This window comes from Schistosoma mansoni, chromosome W, assembly GCF_000237925.1.
Source record: "Schistosoma mansoni strain Puerto Rico chromosome W, complete genome".
Taxonomy (NCBI): domain Eukaryota; kingdom Metazoa; phylum Platyhelminthes; class Trematoda; order Strigeidida; family Schistosomatidae; genus Schistosoma; species Schistosoma mansoni.
The window spans coordinates 22,067,481-22,084,824 of record NC_031502.1 but is presented as its reverse complement, the minus strand read 5'-3'; the positions used below and the strand labels follow the sequence as shown (position 1 = coordinate 22,084,824).

At 37.7% G+C, this 17,344-nt stretch overlaps 2 protein-coding genes across 2 annotated transcripts in view; one reads left to right on the top strand and one right to left on the bottom strand.

The window, feature by feature from the left end:
• Positions 1 to 3,028: 3,028 nt before the first annotated feature.
• On the top strand, positions 3,029 to 3,352 carry Smp_204110 (uncharacterized protein; the record flags this gene model as incomplete). The annotated part of the gene is made up of 1 exon (XM_018788983.1): positions 3,029 to 3,352. One exon carries the CDS (start codon positions 3,029 to 3,031, stop codon positions 3,350 to 3,352), a length of 324 nt encoding a protein of 107 aa, XP_018654472.1.
• Positions 3,353 to 13,391: 10,039 nt separating this feature from the next.
• The window catches only part of Smp_203530 (uncharacterized protein), a gene marked incomplete at both ends in the record, with an annotated part of 21,409 nt that continues 17,456 nt past the window's right edge, over positions 13,392 to 17,344 (bottom strand). The window contains 3 exons of the mRNA XM_018788982.1: positions 13,392 to 13,564; positions 13,631 to 13,769; positions 16,912 to 17,115. Of these exons, the coding sequence (XP_018654471.1) occupies positions 13,392 to 13,564; positions 13,631 to 13,769; positions 16,912 to 17,115 (516 nt within the window). The remainder of the gene's footprint in view (positions 13,565 to 13,630; positions 13,770 to 16,911; positions 17,116 to 17,344) is intronic.

Sequence of the window (17,344 nt, the reverse complement as noted above, 5' to 3'; positions counted from 1 at the left end):
TGCACTCACCCAGCTTCAAATTATGCAAGTAACCCTAGTAAAATATCACATTGGGTGAAGTCGATGCATCCATTACATGTATGGGCAATCAGTAACATTGATGTGATGTTACACGGGATCACTGACACCAGTGAAAGTTCACAACTATAGTCATGAATGTGGTTGTGGGATTATCAAAACTTAAGATAGGAGAATGTGTGTTAGGGACTCACCAGAAGCACAGCTTGAATGAGTCAAATCATTATGAAAAACCGGATTCAGTTTTGGTGGATGTTGATTTTTCTAATGATCCATTATTCTCTAATGAAACTCTTAATAACGTTGAGGGAAATATTTCAGAAAAATCAAATTCTGATATCATATCAAATGCCACTGGTCCTCACAATTAATTTATCTCTAGTGATATTCCTGATGAATGTGACAAATATATTCCGAATGAGTCGAATTCTAGCCACATTTGTGATGTTATTGTATCAGATATTGGATATTCTCCAAACCAATGTGTGTCAAGTAGTTAGTGGTATGATGGATCAGGGGGAATAACAAGTTTTTCCGGAGCAACCAGAGGACCAGTTTGCACATATATGAAGTTTGCACAAGTAGAAAATTCAAACCAAGTCCAAGATTATCCTAATGAGTGTGAGGCAGATGCATGCTTTCCATTCGATTGTTTCTCAGATGAATGAAACCTAGATGAATCACATGTGTTAATTACACATATCAATGCATATCTACCTGTGTATTCTAATATGAATAACAAAAAGAATATGTATCAAAATTTTTAATAAAGTCAAAGTCACATGATGTAATACCTCCAATTATATATCAGTGTGTATCCCCAAATACTCACATACAGTAATTGAATCGTGTGATATAAGAAGATAATACAAATTGGGAACGTCAAATTGGTTATAACGCTACGACGTAAGGACGCAAAATTATTTCGTAGGGGAGGATAATGTTGGAAAGTCTATGATGCAAATTTTAGATATCAGTGGTTTCACTACACAATCGACACGATGATTATGTACAATTGCAGGACCTAGGTGATTCTGTTCCAATTTCGGTCTTTAGTTCTAATACTAACGAGTGCATTCTAGATAATACAGAGTCTTTATCTAATACACTGTCGGAAAGACAAAGGATGAACTCAAGAAGAAAACGTACGATCGATTACACATAGACTCCAATTTAAGCTGTGGCGGATGTGATGTTTATATGAACCAATGATTCCTTTGTATTGATGACTGCTTGATTTTTAATTCCAAATGCAACACGTTCGTTCGTGTTTATGTAGTACTTATTGATTAAATTGCATTATTTCTGGGATTCCTAGTTTATACGATAATTCAAATACTTCTTATTATCACAAGTGAGGAAGAAAATACTATGTTTCCGTACTCTAAATTGGGACGAATAAAGCTGCTGAAGATTATGTGGAAAGTTTTTTCCGTAAAACTTACCAAAAATAAGCTTCAGTGTTACCTGTGCAAGTTTTGCTCGAAAAGCGTTCTTGTCACCGTTAGCGTAAGACTTAATATCGTATAGTATCAGCACTCCTGCAACATGTTGCAGACGGACTACTTTACATTTTGAAGTGTTAAGGGCAAGTCCGTTTACCTCTGTCCAACTTTGTAGCCGAATCAGACCCTCCTGAAGTGTCAGTTTATCCTCTTGATTGTCATCCCTAAAGGATAAATACAATGCCTTTTTTTTCTTAAAAGTAACCAATATACCTCAGATACAGATTTTTGAGGCAAATAGACGATTATTAGAAAAAATTGTTAAGTTTCTCAGCGAGCGCATGGAATCCATCAACAAGGCAATTTGAAAAAATTGAAAAGTAACCAATATACCTCAGATACAGATTTTTGAGGCAAAAGAGGCGATCATTAGAAAAAATTGTTAAGTTTCTCATCGAGCGCATGGAATCTATCAACAAGGCAATTTTTAAAATCCCAGCTAGAAGTGCTGGCCTAAGATTTTGAATAAATTACATCCTTGTTGTTTCGATTAACAACAGGCATATCCCTATGATTACTGACATCTTAATCCAACAGTGCTGGTCTTCAATGCATAAGGGCTTGTTACTTTGATACAATGTACTATCTCAGGTTAAGTCATGTAGTCAATAAAATCAGAGAAATGCTGTCGTCTGTTTCGTAATTCTTGATTGAGACATCGCCGTATGGTAGCTCATGATAGGTATGAATCTCTCAATCTTATATCTACTTCTGACGAATCATTCTATGAAGTGTCACATTGAAGATGAATGTGTAAAAGCTTAGTGATAGGATGACTGACACCATAAGTGTTAGTATTTTCATACCGAAAGTCAGAGAAATATGAAACCCAAAAGTTTATGATATAATGTTGAAAAATTCTGCTAGTTCATTCAAGTAAGGCCTTACGACTGCCTCGTTTCGCTGTGAAATAGAAATTTTCATGAATCTTCTGAATACCAATGACTGACTTCAAAATTCTTGCAAATGAAGGAAAGAAACATCCATTCACGAAAAACTCTCTTCTGTCCGGAGAGTAATCAACAATTCCACACAAGAGAATCCTGAATTCCATCGTGAGGAATGAAAAGAGCCCTTATATTTTGGAGATCAAAGAAGCTCAGGTTCTAATCTTTTTCAGTAGACATTTAAACTGTTAAAACACGACCTCATTGGGTAAAATGACAGTATTTTGTGACGCCTTTCAAGGATAAAAAGGGGGTTTCTCGGGTTATTCTTCAGGATAACAATCAGATTCAACAAACTATGCACGTTTCATCATCATACCGAAAGTTTGTTTAAACGCTTTATTCAAAACTGTTACTATGTTTCTTATAAAAGTCGAAACATGAAGGTTTACAAGTTGTATGAATTGCGACGTTATTATGCTGGAGTATCATCATTAGCATTTGCTTTCGACACTTTCGTGGTTCTTATCATTACTTTAGTACCATGGATCATTTCGTATATAACTGGCTGTAAGCAGATTATAAAATTATGAATATCGTACTACTATTTATTTAGTCATGTACGAAACTTCTTATACTTTTCCAGAAAAACCCCTAGTATCGTTCGACGGGAACATGCTACTTTTTCTTCAAAAGAGCGATGGTTTACTTTATTATGGCAACACACCACATCAGGAAACAAACCATCTACTGCAATCTTCTCTTCGGCTACCCCAAATCAGTTTCTACAATTCTAAAAATAAAAACCCTCATGAAGAAGAGGCAATCAATATTTATATTAAGTTTCCTATGTCCCCATCAGAAAAAATAATTAGTCTCACTGTTGTACTATTCGTTGATGTTACTTCGTTGGTATATGCACAAGATAATAATTTCAGCTAATATTTTATACAGCGTTTTTACAATAGGCAAGACAAGGTTCCAATATTTATTTCCAAAGTTTTTCGGTCGCCTACCAATGGATTTCTATATTCTGGGGACCTTTTATGCTTTCAAAAATACTCTTTTGCAAAAGTAAGTTCATGTTTTGCAATGAAATTATGGTGTAGACTAGCACTTATTATGAAACCAAAACGATTCCAAGAAAAATCTTTGAGCTATCATCAAACATCTCGAGAAGTGGTGAGTTATCTACCAGATCATTAATTTTTTTTATTTTTTAGGATACTTCTTACTTGAAGATAGAATAAGTGTACCTATAATACGCGAAAGTCTTTCAAGTACTTTTGACATAGAACTCTCTGTGTACTTTTCCTCTCTAAGAATCAGGTAAGTGTGATGGTACCTAATTCAAAATATTATGAGTGAGTAACATACACTGTTTAACAAAGGCTCACTGGACTAAAGCTCTGAAAGATGACTTAGTGTTTAACGCTATCGACTTGCGACCACTAAGTCCTGATTTCGGGCCCATTCCATCTACTTTCGTTTAGGCAACCAGATAGTTTCGTCATCCTCTACAGTATAAACATTTCCTATGCCTTAACACCAGCAAAATGATCTAATTTAAATTAGCTTGAAATATTATGAGCGTATCACTTGTTGATCAGAGTTGGAAATATGTTAAGCTTTAAAAACAGATAACCTACTAAAATCAACTTCAAGAGTAACTCTATGGAATATCACACTTTCTATCAGAATGATCAATGTTAAGGTTGATGAGTGTTTCTATATAAACACTGTAAAATCGTTGATCACCATTTAAACTTTCATTGACTAAGTTGTCTAAGACATGTATTAATCATACTCTAATATCTAATGCTAGAGGAAGATAAGAGTAGACTGGAAGATGTTCAGTTCTTATACAAAGACACAGGATACTCTGTCTGTCCAGGGTCTTCTAGAAAGGTTGAGTTTTCTAGTGACAGTTCTTCCAAAGAAGCAGTGTTTCATGACTTATAATGACTTTTCTCAGAAGCACTCCAAATCTTGGATTTCAGTACTATTTTGCACATTTTATTTCTCTAATTTATCCGTTCTTCCTAAACCAATCTTTACTTATCTTTTACTTTTTGCCCATACTAATACTACACTTGCACTTTGGCTTTCATTTTGCAAACTTCATAGCATTGTGTTAATATCACAGTAGGGCAAATGAACCAACACACGTTCATAATAGGTCCTAACTTTTTAATGAACTGAACTTCAAACTGAGTAAAATGATTATCGTTGTAAACAGTCTTCATATTTAAAACCAAAAATCAAATTTTGAATGTTATACTATTCGAACCGATTACCAATGTACTTTGAAGCGTTCGACCGGACAAAAAATGAAACAGATTTCATTAATTCAAATTACTTGTTACTGATAACTTATAGTTATTGATAATCAAATTATACAGTATAGCATTAAGATGAATATTGGTTATTGACTCAGTGGATAACTGATTTTTGAACTTACACCCTAGGAGTTTGATCGAAAAATCTCTGTGTATCATATAATTTGATAAGTTTCTGTTTAATCACATGTCAGTCCATAATGATTCTTATTGTTATTGTGTACCGTAGATCAATAGTTTATAGTGTCGATCAGCCATATTACCAAAGATACGTGTAATTTTTCTCATTTTTAAAAATGTACATTTGCACTTCGTTTATTTCGTCTTATTCATATTACCTTTCATATTTTACTTTTTTATGCGTTACCCTATTGTTTAAATTATTAAAATGTTATTCATTAGGATAATGTATCGTTTCATAACAGTTTTGTTTCTTGCCTATTGATTGAGGTTTCTAAATCAAATCAACTCATGTCATAGGACGATATTTCTTCACATATCAAGTGAGTTAGTGATGTTATGAATAGTTTATTCGTCTCCACGAATATTAGTCTCCACGCATATTGACATTCCTGTCTTTCGAAAGTTTTGCTGAAGTACTCGCTTTTTTTTACTTGAAAATCTATAGATCAGTAATCTGTGGTACAGAACTCCTCTTGAATGTATGATGACATAATACAAAAGACAAACCAAATCTTTCACAATTAATCTCCTACCTCAATATATATCCATTGTTGTTGCTTCTTTTTTTCTGTGTTATTTCAGAATATGAAAGTCCTAAATTTTGCATGTGTTTAGTTTTTATGAGTCTGCAAATTCATTATTAGTTTTTAATTGGTAGGTAATAAGTATGATAAGCATGTTTTGTTTAGAGCCAGTCGACGTTAATTGAATAAATAATCTCAAACAAAATGTTTGGACACTGAGAGCAACTACTGTTTGAATTCCGCCTTAACAGTTTTGGCTGAGTAACAACCAAGTTTTAGAAAATAAATTTGTGTCTGTCCAGTGATCCGATCAAGGTCAATAGGATCAGAAATATCTGATTGAAATCACCGACCAATTGAAATCGAATGAACATATAAGTAATATTTTATAAAGTATAAATTTTCTAACATCACAGAGGGACTTTCAGCTGATGAGTAGCAGTAAAGATGATTTGCTGGTGATCAGTTTCAAAACATTAACCACTTAGATTTCTCCAACTTTGCCATAATACATCATTTCTAGTTAATACATTTTGTAATTCCTTGTATAACATATGATTATTAACATTGTTTTATAGTACTAATCCAGGATTTTGGTATACCATCAAATTTGCATGGGTTCAATATTTATCAGTTGGTCTAGTGATATTTTATTCAGCTGAAAAAATAAGAGGATACATTTACGATAAACAAATAGTTAGAACGATTGTACATTCAACCATTCCAAAATCTTTGGATTAATGAAAATATCTACATTTTTTAAAATTTAACAATGAGTAATCTACAATGTGGAACGATTTAACCAATAAAATGATTTATATCTTTGTATTACCGTTGAAAATTTACTTTTGCTCATTAATTTTCAGTCCATGCATATCCATGAACCCCAGCAGGATTAGTAAACAGGATCTACATATCTCACAGCAAGCGCGTGAATATCGGAAAAACCTCAGCATATAATTTGATCGACATTTTCAACCCAATGGCTTAGTTACGTGTGGAGCCTTAAAACGAGATGGTGAGGTTTGTCTGAGAGTCTAGTTACATAACAAAAAGTAGTATGCACACTGAAAGTATACATTTTTAGTCGTGAGGTCTATGGATGATAGTAAATATGCTAAGGTGTGAATAAAGAAAAAATAAATATTTGAAACGTGCAAAAACGAATGGTGCAGCATACAGCTTTTGCGAACAGGAATTGCTAAATTTCATGAAAGTAAAGTTGATTACAGGTCTTGAAAACGGTGAGGCCGTTTAAGATGAATCAAGCTACAGATAATGACTAGCACAAAGTAACCAAACCATGAAAGATTGAAAAATACTTTTTCTGATGAAATAACGAACCAAATGGTCAAAAGAGAAGTATAAGCTGATAGAATTAATGGTTCGATGCAACAAGGCGATGTTACTTATCATTTATGATAGGTAATATATTTCAACACAAAAAAAACAAAGAGTAGGAATAAATGTATATTCTCAGTCATAACCACGTATATTAGAGTAACAAATTACTCAAATAGCGTTTAATCAGCCATATTATTTGATCCGAAATCACTGAAAAAGTAAATCAATCACGATCAAACTTATAATTAAATGTAACAGCCCTCTCTAATCCAGTCCAATTACGATATACAACATTAGAATGAAAGTTTAGTCTAGGTTTTAGTAACACAAACCTTAACTGAAAAGGCAAATTATAATCGACCTCGAACAGATACTGTCTAAAACGAACGGATAGCCGTAAGTCACAACCCCTTTTAAGTTTAAGTAGATGAATACCTTATTTAAATAGTTGACGAATACCTTGGACGAATAAACGGAGCGACATTACTTACTTACTTACTTACTTACGCCTGTTACTCCCAATGGAGCATAGGCCGCCGACCAGCTTTCTCCAACCCACTCTGTCCTGGGCTTCCTTTTCTAGTTCTATCCAGTTTTTGTTCATTCTTCTCATGTCTGTCTCCATTTCCCGACGTAATGTGTTCTTTGGTCTTCCTCTTCTCCTTTGACCTTCAGGATTCCATATGAGGGCTTGTTTTGTGACGCAATTGGGTGATTTCCTCAATGTGTGTCCTGTCCACTTCCAGTGCTTCTTCCTGATTTCGTCCTCCACTGGAATCTGGTTTGTTGTCTCCCACAGTATCTTGTTGTTGATAGTGTCTGGCCAACGGATACGAAGTATCTTGCGTAGACAGCTGTTAATAAACACTTGTATCTTCTGGATAATGGCTTTCATAGTTCTCCACGTCTCCGCCCCATACAGTAGAATTGTCTTCACATTTGTATTGAAAATTCTGATGTTGGTGTTGGTTGACAATTGTTTTGAGCTCCAGATGTTTTTCAGTTGTAGGTATGCTGCTCTTGCTTTGCCGATCCGCGCCCTCACATCTGCATCTGATCCACCGTGTTCATCAATGATGCTGCCCAGATATGTAAAGGTTTCCACATCCTCCAAAGCTTCTCCGTCAAGTGTAATTTGATTGGTGCATATTGTATTGTGTCGGAGAGTCTTGCTTTTCCCTTTGTTTATATTGAGACCTACTGCTGCTGAGGCTGCTGCTACACTGGTCGTTTTCTCCTGCATTTGTTGTTGCGTTTGTGATAGATGAGCCAGATCATCCGCAAAGTCTAAATCGTCAAGCTGCATCCTGCCTGTCCACTGTATCCCGTGCATTCCTCCAGATGTTGACGTCTTCATGATCCAGTCGATGACCAGGAGAAAGAGAAAGGGTGAGAGTAAGCAACCTTGTCTAACACCGGTCTTTACTTCAAACGAGTCGGTGAGTTGTCCTCCGTGGACGATTTGGCAGTTTAGTCCATCATAGGAGTTCCGTATGATATTTACTATCTTCTTAGGCACGCCGTAGTGTCGAAGAAGCTTCCATAGTGTCGTCCTGTCCACGCTATCAAATGCCTTCTCGTAGTCGATGAAGTTGATGTACAGTGATGAGTTCCATTCGATTGATTGTTCCACAATGATCCGCAGAGTTGCGATTTGATCTGTGCACGATCTATCCTTACGAAATCCAGCTTGTTGATCTCGAAGTTGGGCGTCCACGGAATCCTTCATCCTGTTTAACAATACTCGGTTGGAGACTTTTCCTGGTATTGAGAGAAGAGTGATGCCCCTGTAGTTGTCGCACTTGCTCAGATCGCCTTTCTTTGGTATCTTGATGAGAATTCGTTTTTTCCAGTCTATTGGTACTTGTTCTTCGTCCCAAATCTTACTGAAGAGGATGTGGAGTATCTTGGCAGTTGCTGTTACATTTGCTTTCAGTGCCTCTGCCGGGATGTTGTCTGGTCCCGCTGCTTTGCCACTCTTGACTTGTCTAATGGCCATGCTGATCTCTTCAATTGTTGGTGGGCCAATATCGATTGGGAGGTCTGTGGGTGCTGCTTCGATGTTGGGTGGGTTCAGTGGAGCTGGTCGATTCAAGAGTTCTTTGAAGTGTTCTACCCACCTGTTTCGTTGTTCTTCAATGTCGGTGATTACTTTGCCTTCCTTGCTTTTCACTGGTCTTTCTGGCTTACGGTAATTTCCAGCAAGTTTCTTTGTTGTATCATACAGTTGTCTCATGTTTCCCTCTCTTGCAGCCTTTTCCGCTGTCATTGCTAAATCTTCCACATATTTACGTTTGTCGGTTCTGATGCTCCTCTTCACTTGCTTGTTTGCCTCTGTGTATTCGGCTTGTGCCTTGGCTTTTTTCGCTCTGGTTCGGCTGATATTGATTGCTGCCTTCTTGATCCTCCTTGCTTCAATCTTATCCAGTGTACCAACAGTGATCCACTCCTTGTGATGGTGCTTCTTTTGGCCCAGAACCTCTTGACATGTTGAAACGATTGTCTCCTTGATACCTTTCCAGTTGCTCTCCATGGTAGTCCCCTCTCCATTGAGTAGATCATGAAAGGCCTCGAACCTGTTGCTGAGGGCTATGTTAAATTCGTTGAGTTTGTCAGCATCTCGAAGAAAGGCCGTATTAAACTTTTGTGATGTTGTCCGCACCGTTGTCCAGTGCTTCTTGAGTTTTAGTTTCATCTTGGCGACCAGCAAATGATGATCGGATGCTATATCAGCTCCTCTTCTGGTTCTCACATCCTCCATCGTCCTCCTGAACTTTTTGTTGATGCAGATATGGTCGATTTGATTCTGTGTAGTGTGATCCGGTGAAATCCAAGTGGCTTTGTGTATGTTTTTGTGTGGGAATATGGTGCCACCTATGACCAGTTTATTGAAGGCACATAGGTTTGCAAATTTCTCACCATTTTCGTTCCTTCCTCCCATTCCATGTTGTCCCATGACGTCTTCGTATCCAGTGTTGTCCATTCCAACCTTAGCATTGAGATCTCCCATCGGAATTGTCAGGTCCTTGGTTGGGCACTTCTCGACGATCGACTGCAGCCTATCGTAGAATTGGTCTTTAGCGTCTTCATCGTAGTCATTGGTAGGCGCATAGCATTGGATGACGTTCATTGTAATGCCCTCTCTCTTTGTTTTGAAGGAGGCTTTGATGATCCTTGGTCCATGAGATTCCCATCCAATAAGTGCATTTTGTGCTTTTCTGGACAGCATCAATGCAACTCCTTGTGTATGTGGGGCATTTTCTTCTTCATGACCGGAGTATAACAGAAGTTCTCCTGAAGACAGTCGTTGTTGTCCAATCTGCGTCCAATGTGTTTCGCTGATTCCAAGAACCTCCAGGTTGTATTTTCTCATTTCTGCAGCAATTTGGAAGACTCTTCCGGTCTCCCACATTGTACCTATAAAAATTGTCGCTCTGGTTGTAAGAAGGTGCATCGGCCTCATGACTTCCGAAGGAACTCGGCTTTCATCATGAGACGTCATAATTATTCCTTTTACTCCCAGGGCAGAGTTTGAAAGGTTTAAATGATTTTTTCTGGTTAGCGTTTTTTTAGCGAGTTGATTTTCTACGGGATGGGGTCGCTAACCCCATGCCCAACCCTCCTCCTTTACCTGGGCTTGGGACCGGCAGTAACCCCCAGAGGAGCTACAGGCGGAGTTGGGGCGACATTAGCTAGTGATAATTTTTATGGATGGGTTTCGTCATTCTCTATGTAATTAACAACAAAATTCGGTGTAACTGAACGAGTTTCCTTTCTCTTCACTTGGAATTTGAATTCATGTCGTTTATTATAACATTTAAAGACGTAAAACATATTATGTTAAAACCATAATGTTCGATTCAACTTGGTCAACGTACAGCAGTTAACTGGAGAATCATGGGTTTGTGTGTAATGAACTATACGGTTTCGATCGTGAAGAATTATCTGGATCAATGATACACGCTTTGAATACACATAGATAACACTTAAAAGGTTATATATAGTGACTTTTAGAAAATTCAACGACTTTCTGAGATCAAAAGAGGAATATAAGTAAGTGTGAGGAACTGAAACAAAGATTGAGAGTTGGAAGTTAGGTTTGGGAATAATAGTTAGGATTTGCGTCATGAACAAACATCAGCTGTAGTGCGAAAATACCTTTCAGCCAAGACTTGCTTTCCTTAATTTCATTAGTTCATCCATCAGTTACAGTCTCACCAAGAAGTTTTATTTCTAGTAGGACGTTTAAGATGAAGTTACATAAAAAGGTTGACAGTGGAAAACCTTGATGCAATTCACTTGAAGTAGACAACTCTGGTAAACTTCGCCATAAGCTCTGACTCGACCAGCAGTGTCTGGGTAGAGAACCTTCACAAGGTTAATGTACTTCTTTGGTACACCTTTCAGCGATAAACTCTCATAAAACCTCTCAGTAGACAATGTCAAATGCTTCCTTGTGGTCAAGAATTACAAATATAATTGTTCGCTGGTAAGTGTGCCTGTGTTCCAAAGCCCGACAGAAAGTGAATATTCAGTGCATACATGCACGTTCACGTGTGAAACCATTCTGATGTTCGTAAGTTCGCTTCTAACGAGCTCTAGTTAAGCGTCGGGTGATTATAGATACCAATATTTCAAACACTGTTAGTCAAGCTGACTCGTTTATGGTTATCACAAGAAGATTGCTATCCTTCTTTATAAACTGTGACAATCAGCGATCGAGATCAGTCAGATAGAAGTACATCCGACTCCTAAACTCTTACTAGTATTCCAATCATCTTAGCTGATCAGAGTTCAAGCTTGTAGTTGAAAAGAAATGTCAGTCTTCTGTCAAGCCTTCCAAACGATGGGTGACGGTGATATGACCTATTTGTTTCCACTGTTGTTTTGGTGTTGGAAGTAACCAGTTCGGACACTATCTCTTGTCATGCTCAAAGTTTGTAGTTGCTAGGACTAAGTGTTTGTTTGAGAGTAGTTAGAGCAGACGGTTACTGTTATCTGCTGCGTTTTCTTGTGATGCCCTCGGGCGTAATGAAGTATTTTTCAGCTTGATTTAGCTTACGGATGTGAGCGCTAAAATGATCTACTACGACAATTTGTTAGAGTGTCTTGTTTCTGTAATGTCATAAAGTTTTCTTGTAAAAGTCATTTTGTACTCCAACGACGATGATGTCGTCGGGACATCTGACAGAAATGATAGAATGGAACTAACTATTCTGACTGATAATAAACGTTACTCTGGACTTCTCTTTGACCTTTCGACAGGGAATCTAACTAATTAAATCATAACAACTTACAATTTATTCTAACAAAACAATTCAACTAATCATCTTAAAATAACTACTTTCACATATTATTTATCAGTAGACTAATAAATTGTGAACTAATTTTTATAATTTAATCTAATTGTGAAACAGTAAAATAATCAATCATAATTATATAAATCAAATTTATTTATTACATTATATATTACTTAAATATTCAGTCTAAGAGACTGCAAAAAACAACATCATATGCTCACTAGTGACTGGCTTCAAGAGGTATTTCCTGGAGTTCTAGTGAGAAGCAGTGACTAGTGGAGTTCAACCAGATCTATTGTGAGATAGTAACTCACTGAAGACAATGGTGAATGTGTCGCTCAATTTCGTGGATTGGTTGAATTTAGACATTAACATTAGTGGATGCCAGTTCAGTGGTCTAGAGATTAAGCGCTCGGGCGGGAGACTAATATTTCCTGGGTTCGAACCTAGCAAGGCCTGATCAAGGATGAGCACTGCTAAGGAGTCTCACAATAGAATGAAACGGTCATCCAGTGCTTCCATGTTTTCCATGGTGGTCTAGCTTCAATTGAGTCATGATTTCAACCACATGAAATTACTAAAATCTCCACGAAAAACCCTTCTGATAATGATCATATGCTCATTAGTGACTGGCTCCATGAGGTAATTCCTGGAGTTCTAGTGTGTAGTCGTGACCAGTGGAGCTAATCCATGTCAGGTAGAGACAAGTATCTACCTCGGTACAATGAAAGATGGTCGCGCGATTTCGTGGATTGGTTGAGGTTAGATATTAACATCGTTGGATACCGGCTCAGTGGTCTATCGGTTAAGCGCTCGCGCGTAAGACTGACAGGTCCTAGGTTCGAATCTCGCGAGACGGGATCGTGGATGAGCACTGCTGAAGAGTCCTACAATAGGACGAAACAGCCGTCTAGTGTTTCCACTTTTTCCCTGGTGGTCTAGCTTCCATGGAATCATGATTTCAACTATAAAATTATTTTAAAAATCTCCACAAGAACCCCCTTCTAAAAAATCTTTTTGTATTTGTTATCTATTTTTTGTTTGTTTTTGGAAATGTAGTCTTTTACAATAAAAAGAAAGGGAAAATTAAACATTAAGAAGCAACTGTTTAAAAATAACTTACCTATATAAACAAAAACAAATACAAAATCGAAATTTTTCGTTGAATAAAATCTAGTTAAATGTACACAAAGGGTATAAGTTTCAATTTGACCCTCCCCCCCCCAAAAAAGAACACAGTTAAAGGGGTGTAATATTTAAAAGAGGGAAAAGATCTGATACATGTATAATATTATATTTCATTGGATGTAGGAATACCACACCATTGTTCAATAAATTCTTTAACATTTAAACATTCAATTGATTTAGTCATTTTTGTTATATATAAAAATTTATTCCAATTTATTTGAATAGCACCTTTTTTAGATGGTTCAAATAGAATACCATTTCTAAGTATAGGATAACCTGTAATAATACATGGTAATGATAATAAACCAGTATTAGATGAATTTAATGAAGCTATATAAACACCTCTTTCATCTTTTGGTAATGTTTGATCAAGTTTATGATCCATTGATATAGTTAATATCCATTCACGTATTGATTCATGTTCTTTATTAGTTGTATAAAGATTTTCTGGAATAGGTACTTCCATAGGTATATCAGTACCCTAAATGAATATATACAATGGAGAATGAGATAGAAAAATAGAATTTATTAAGATTCAGTAAACATATCAGTCAGTCAGTCAGCTACAACGTAGGACCAGGCACATATATGCATCGGTCCAAGTTGCCATACCTCGTTAGCACAACAAGATCAACACCAGATTCATAGAAGTAGTTAATTTAGTGGTAATAATATATGAAAGAAAGGCTGTATATAAGGATATAGTATAGGAAGAAAGACAGATATGAAGCAATTTTAATCTCAAGGTTTAAGGGAAGATAAAGAGTGTATACACATACGCCATTGTGATCGATTCTGAGCCATGTCACCTAGGGTCTCCAACCATTGGTTACGATAGTCACGCGGACCCCAACCAAGTAGTCTGCATCTGCCAACATGGCTCAGGCTAGAAGTTAGTGACTTCAAGCACTGATGCCATGTTTTGGTTTGGCCGCCCCTAACTCTCTTCCAACCATCCCCTACACTAGTCAGCATTGCGCGTCGTGGTAATCGGTGTTCAGGCATACGTAACACGTGGCCCAACCATCTCAGTCGATGAAGATTCATCACCTCATCAACTGATTTACCATCATTCCCTAATACCCTGCGTCTAACCTCGCTATTACTTACCCGGTGATCCCAGCAGATGCGAGCAATATTTCTAAGGCATCTGTGGTCAAATACTAGTAACCTACGAGTACCTTCTACTCTTAATGGCCATGTTTCACAGCCGTAAAGTAGAACAGAGAGAACTGCTGAGCAGTATACTCGTCCCTTAATTGATAGACGGATATCTCGTCTTCGCCATAGGTGACGCAAGTTGGCAAAAGCCAAACGAGCTTTTTGAATCCGTGCTGAGATTTCGTCAGACACCAACCCATTAGGACTGATCAGACTTCCAAGATAAGTGAAGTTGTCCACGCGTTCGACTACTTCACTCCCTATCCTTAGTTCGGGTGTTGACGCAGGCCAGTCCTGGAGTAACAATTTACATTTGGATGGGAAGAAACGCATCCCAAACATCCTGGCATTATTACTGAGTTCCAACAGAAGACTCTGCATTTTGTCAGTGTCTTCACCAAACAGGACTATGTCATCTGCGTATTCTAAGTCGATAAGTGAACCTCCTAGTAGAAGATCAATTCCTGAAAATTCAGTCGACGAGAGTGTTATTTCCAGCAACAGGTCTATAATGAAGTTAAACAAAAATGGGGATAGTGGACAACCTTGACGGACACCACTCGAGGTTGTAAAATCAGATGACAGTTCGCCATAAGCTCTCACTCGACTGGTAGTGTTCGAGTAAAGAGCCTTCACAAGGTTTATGTACTTCTGAGGTACACCTTTTAATGACAGACACTGCCACAGAACCTCTCGGTCTACAGAGTCAAATGCTGCTTTCAAGTCAAGAAAAACTATCATTGTCGGACGCCGATAAGCGTGTCTGTGCTCTAAAACTTGACGAATGGTGAATATGTGGTCGATACAGCCACGACCAGGTCTGAAGCCAGCCTGATTTTCTCATGTTTGCAGTTCACGAGTCTTAGTTAGGCGCCTGATAATTATTGAGGCTAGTATTTTAGATGCTATGTTAGTCAGACTAATCCCTCTATGGTTATCGCAGGATGATTTTGACCCCTTTTTATATATTGGGACAATCAGAGATTGTGACCAGTCAGATGGGATTACATCCGTCTCCCAGATTTTAGCCAGAATATTAGTCAACCTAATCGCTAAAATTGGACCACCATATTTAAAGACCTCTGGACCATCTGGACCAGCTGCTCTTCCTTGTTTCAGATTACTTACAGCCTTTTGAACTTCAAGTAGGGTCGGGGGGCCTACTTCAATGTTCCATTCAGGTTTTCTGGGAATAGTGGGTAGTTGTGCAGTAGCTGAAGGCCAGCTAAACTGCTCCTTAAAGTGTTCCGCCCATCGTTCTAAACGTTTGGGTTGAGAGCAGATAAGGGTTCCGTCTTTTTCGGAGATTGTCTCACTTACACTTGACTTCTTAATTCCGGTTTCTTTTATTAGTCTGAATAGTTGCCTGGTGTTGCCTACAGCCGCTGCCTTTTCCATCTCTTTTGATTTCGTTGCCCACCACTGCTCACGATCGTTCCTTAGACTTTTAGTTAACCTAGATCTGATTTGTTTACGCTCTTCGTCATGTTCAGAGCCTGATGGGATGAGTTTACGAGAATCCATCAGTGAAATAGACTTAGAGGAAATCCACTGGTTTTTTGGAGCCCTATGGTTTAAATGACTAATAGATGTTACTGCTGTTTCCACAGCTGTTCGTATGTCTTTCCAAGCAGCATCTGGGTCAGTCTCGTTTACAGAACTGCCTAGATGTGAACTCAGTTGTTTCTGGAATCTGCATTTGGCTTTCTCGTCTTCCAGTTCAATCCTAATGGGTCTTCTTAGTGTACTTTTCCTGCGTCCATTGAGGCGCAGACAAATGCGCGATCGTATTAAAGCGTGAGAGTTGAGATCTCCACAAAACCCCTTCTGATAATGATCATGTGCTCACTAGTGACTGACTCTATGAGGTATTTCCTGGAGTTCTAGTGAGAAGCAGTAACCGGTGGAGTTCAACCAGGTCTGTTGTGAGATAGTAACTCACTGATGACATTGGTGAATGGTTGCTCAATTTCGTGGATCAGTTGAAGTCAGACATTAACACCGTTGGATACCGGCTCAGTGGTCTATCGGTTAAGGGCTCTGGCTCGAGACCGGTAGGTCCTGAGTTCGAATCTCGCGAGTGCGGGATCGTGGATGCGCACTGCTGAGGAGTCCCATAATAGGACGAAACGGCCGTCCAGTGCTTCCAGGTTTTCCATGGTGGTCTAGCTTCAATTGACTCATGATCTCAACTCTATAAAAACATATAAATTGATGAACAGTATTAAGTATTAGGAGTGTATCAGGTTCTATTTGGTTACAGACCTATACGATTTATCCTGTTGTTTGGACAGATAAAGTACCCCAGTCTTCACATATGGTAGACTTTTGTTTGGATTGTTTTATCTGACTACGTAACATATTCGAAATTTATATGAATTCAATATTAAAACCAGTACTGAAATCCCTATGAAAATCATACACATTACTACACAACATATATACATACATACAACACTCACTTGGAAGTCTGAACTGTCTAAAGAATTAGACGAATTTTCCGGATCTTCAATAGCTTCAACTAGATCTAAATAACGATTTAAAAATACAAAAGCCATATTATTCCATCCAACTTGACGACAATCAATACCAGCTTCGTAGAATACTTTATCAGCTGGTAATATATCAGAATGTCGAAGAAGTGATACACTAATTTGTGTAACGATCTGAAAATAAAAGAAGTTAAGTTGAGAAGTTAGAATCCATATCACGTAGAAATAAAATAACAAATTCCCTATATATAACTTTCTTTCTTATCTTAAAGGGCAAACAAAAACGTTGGTGCAAATTAATATGAATTTAGTATTTTCATAGTTGAAATCATGAGTCAATTGAAGCTAGATCACCATGGAAAACCTAGAAGCACTGGGTGGCCGTTTCGTCCTATTATGGGAC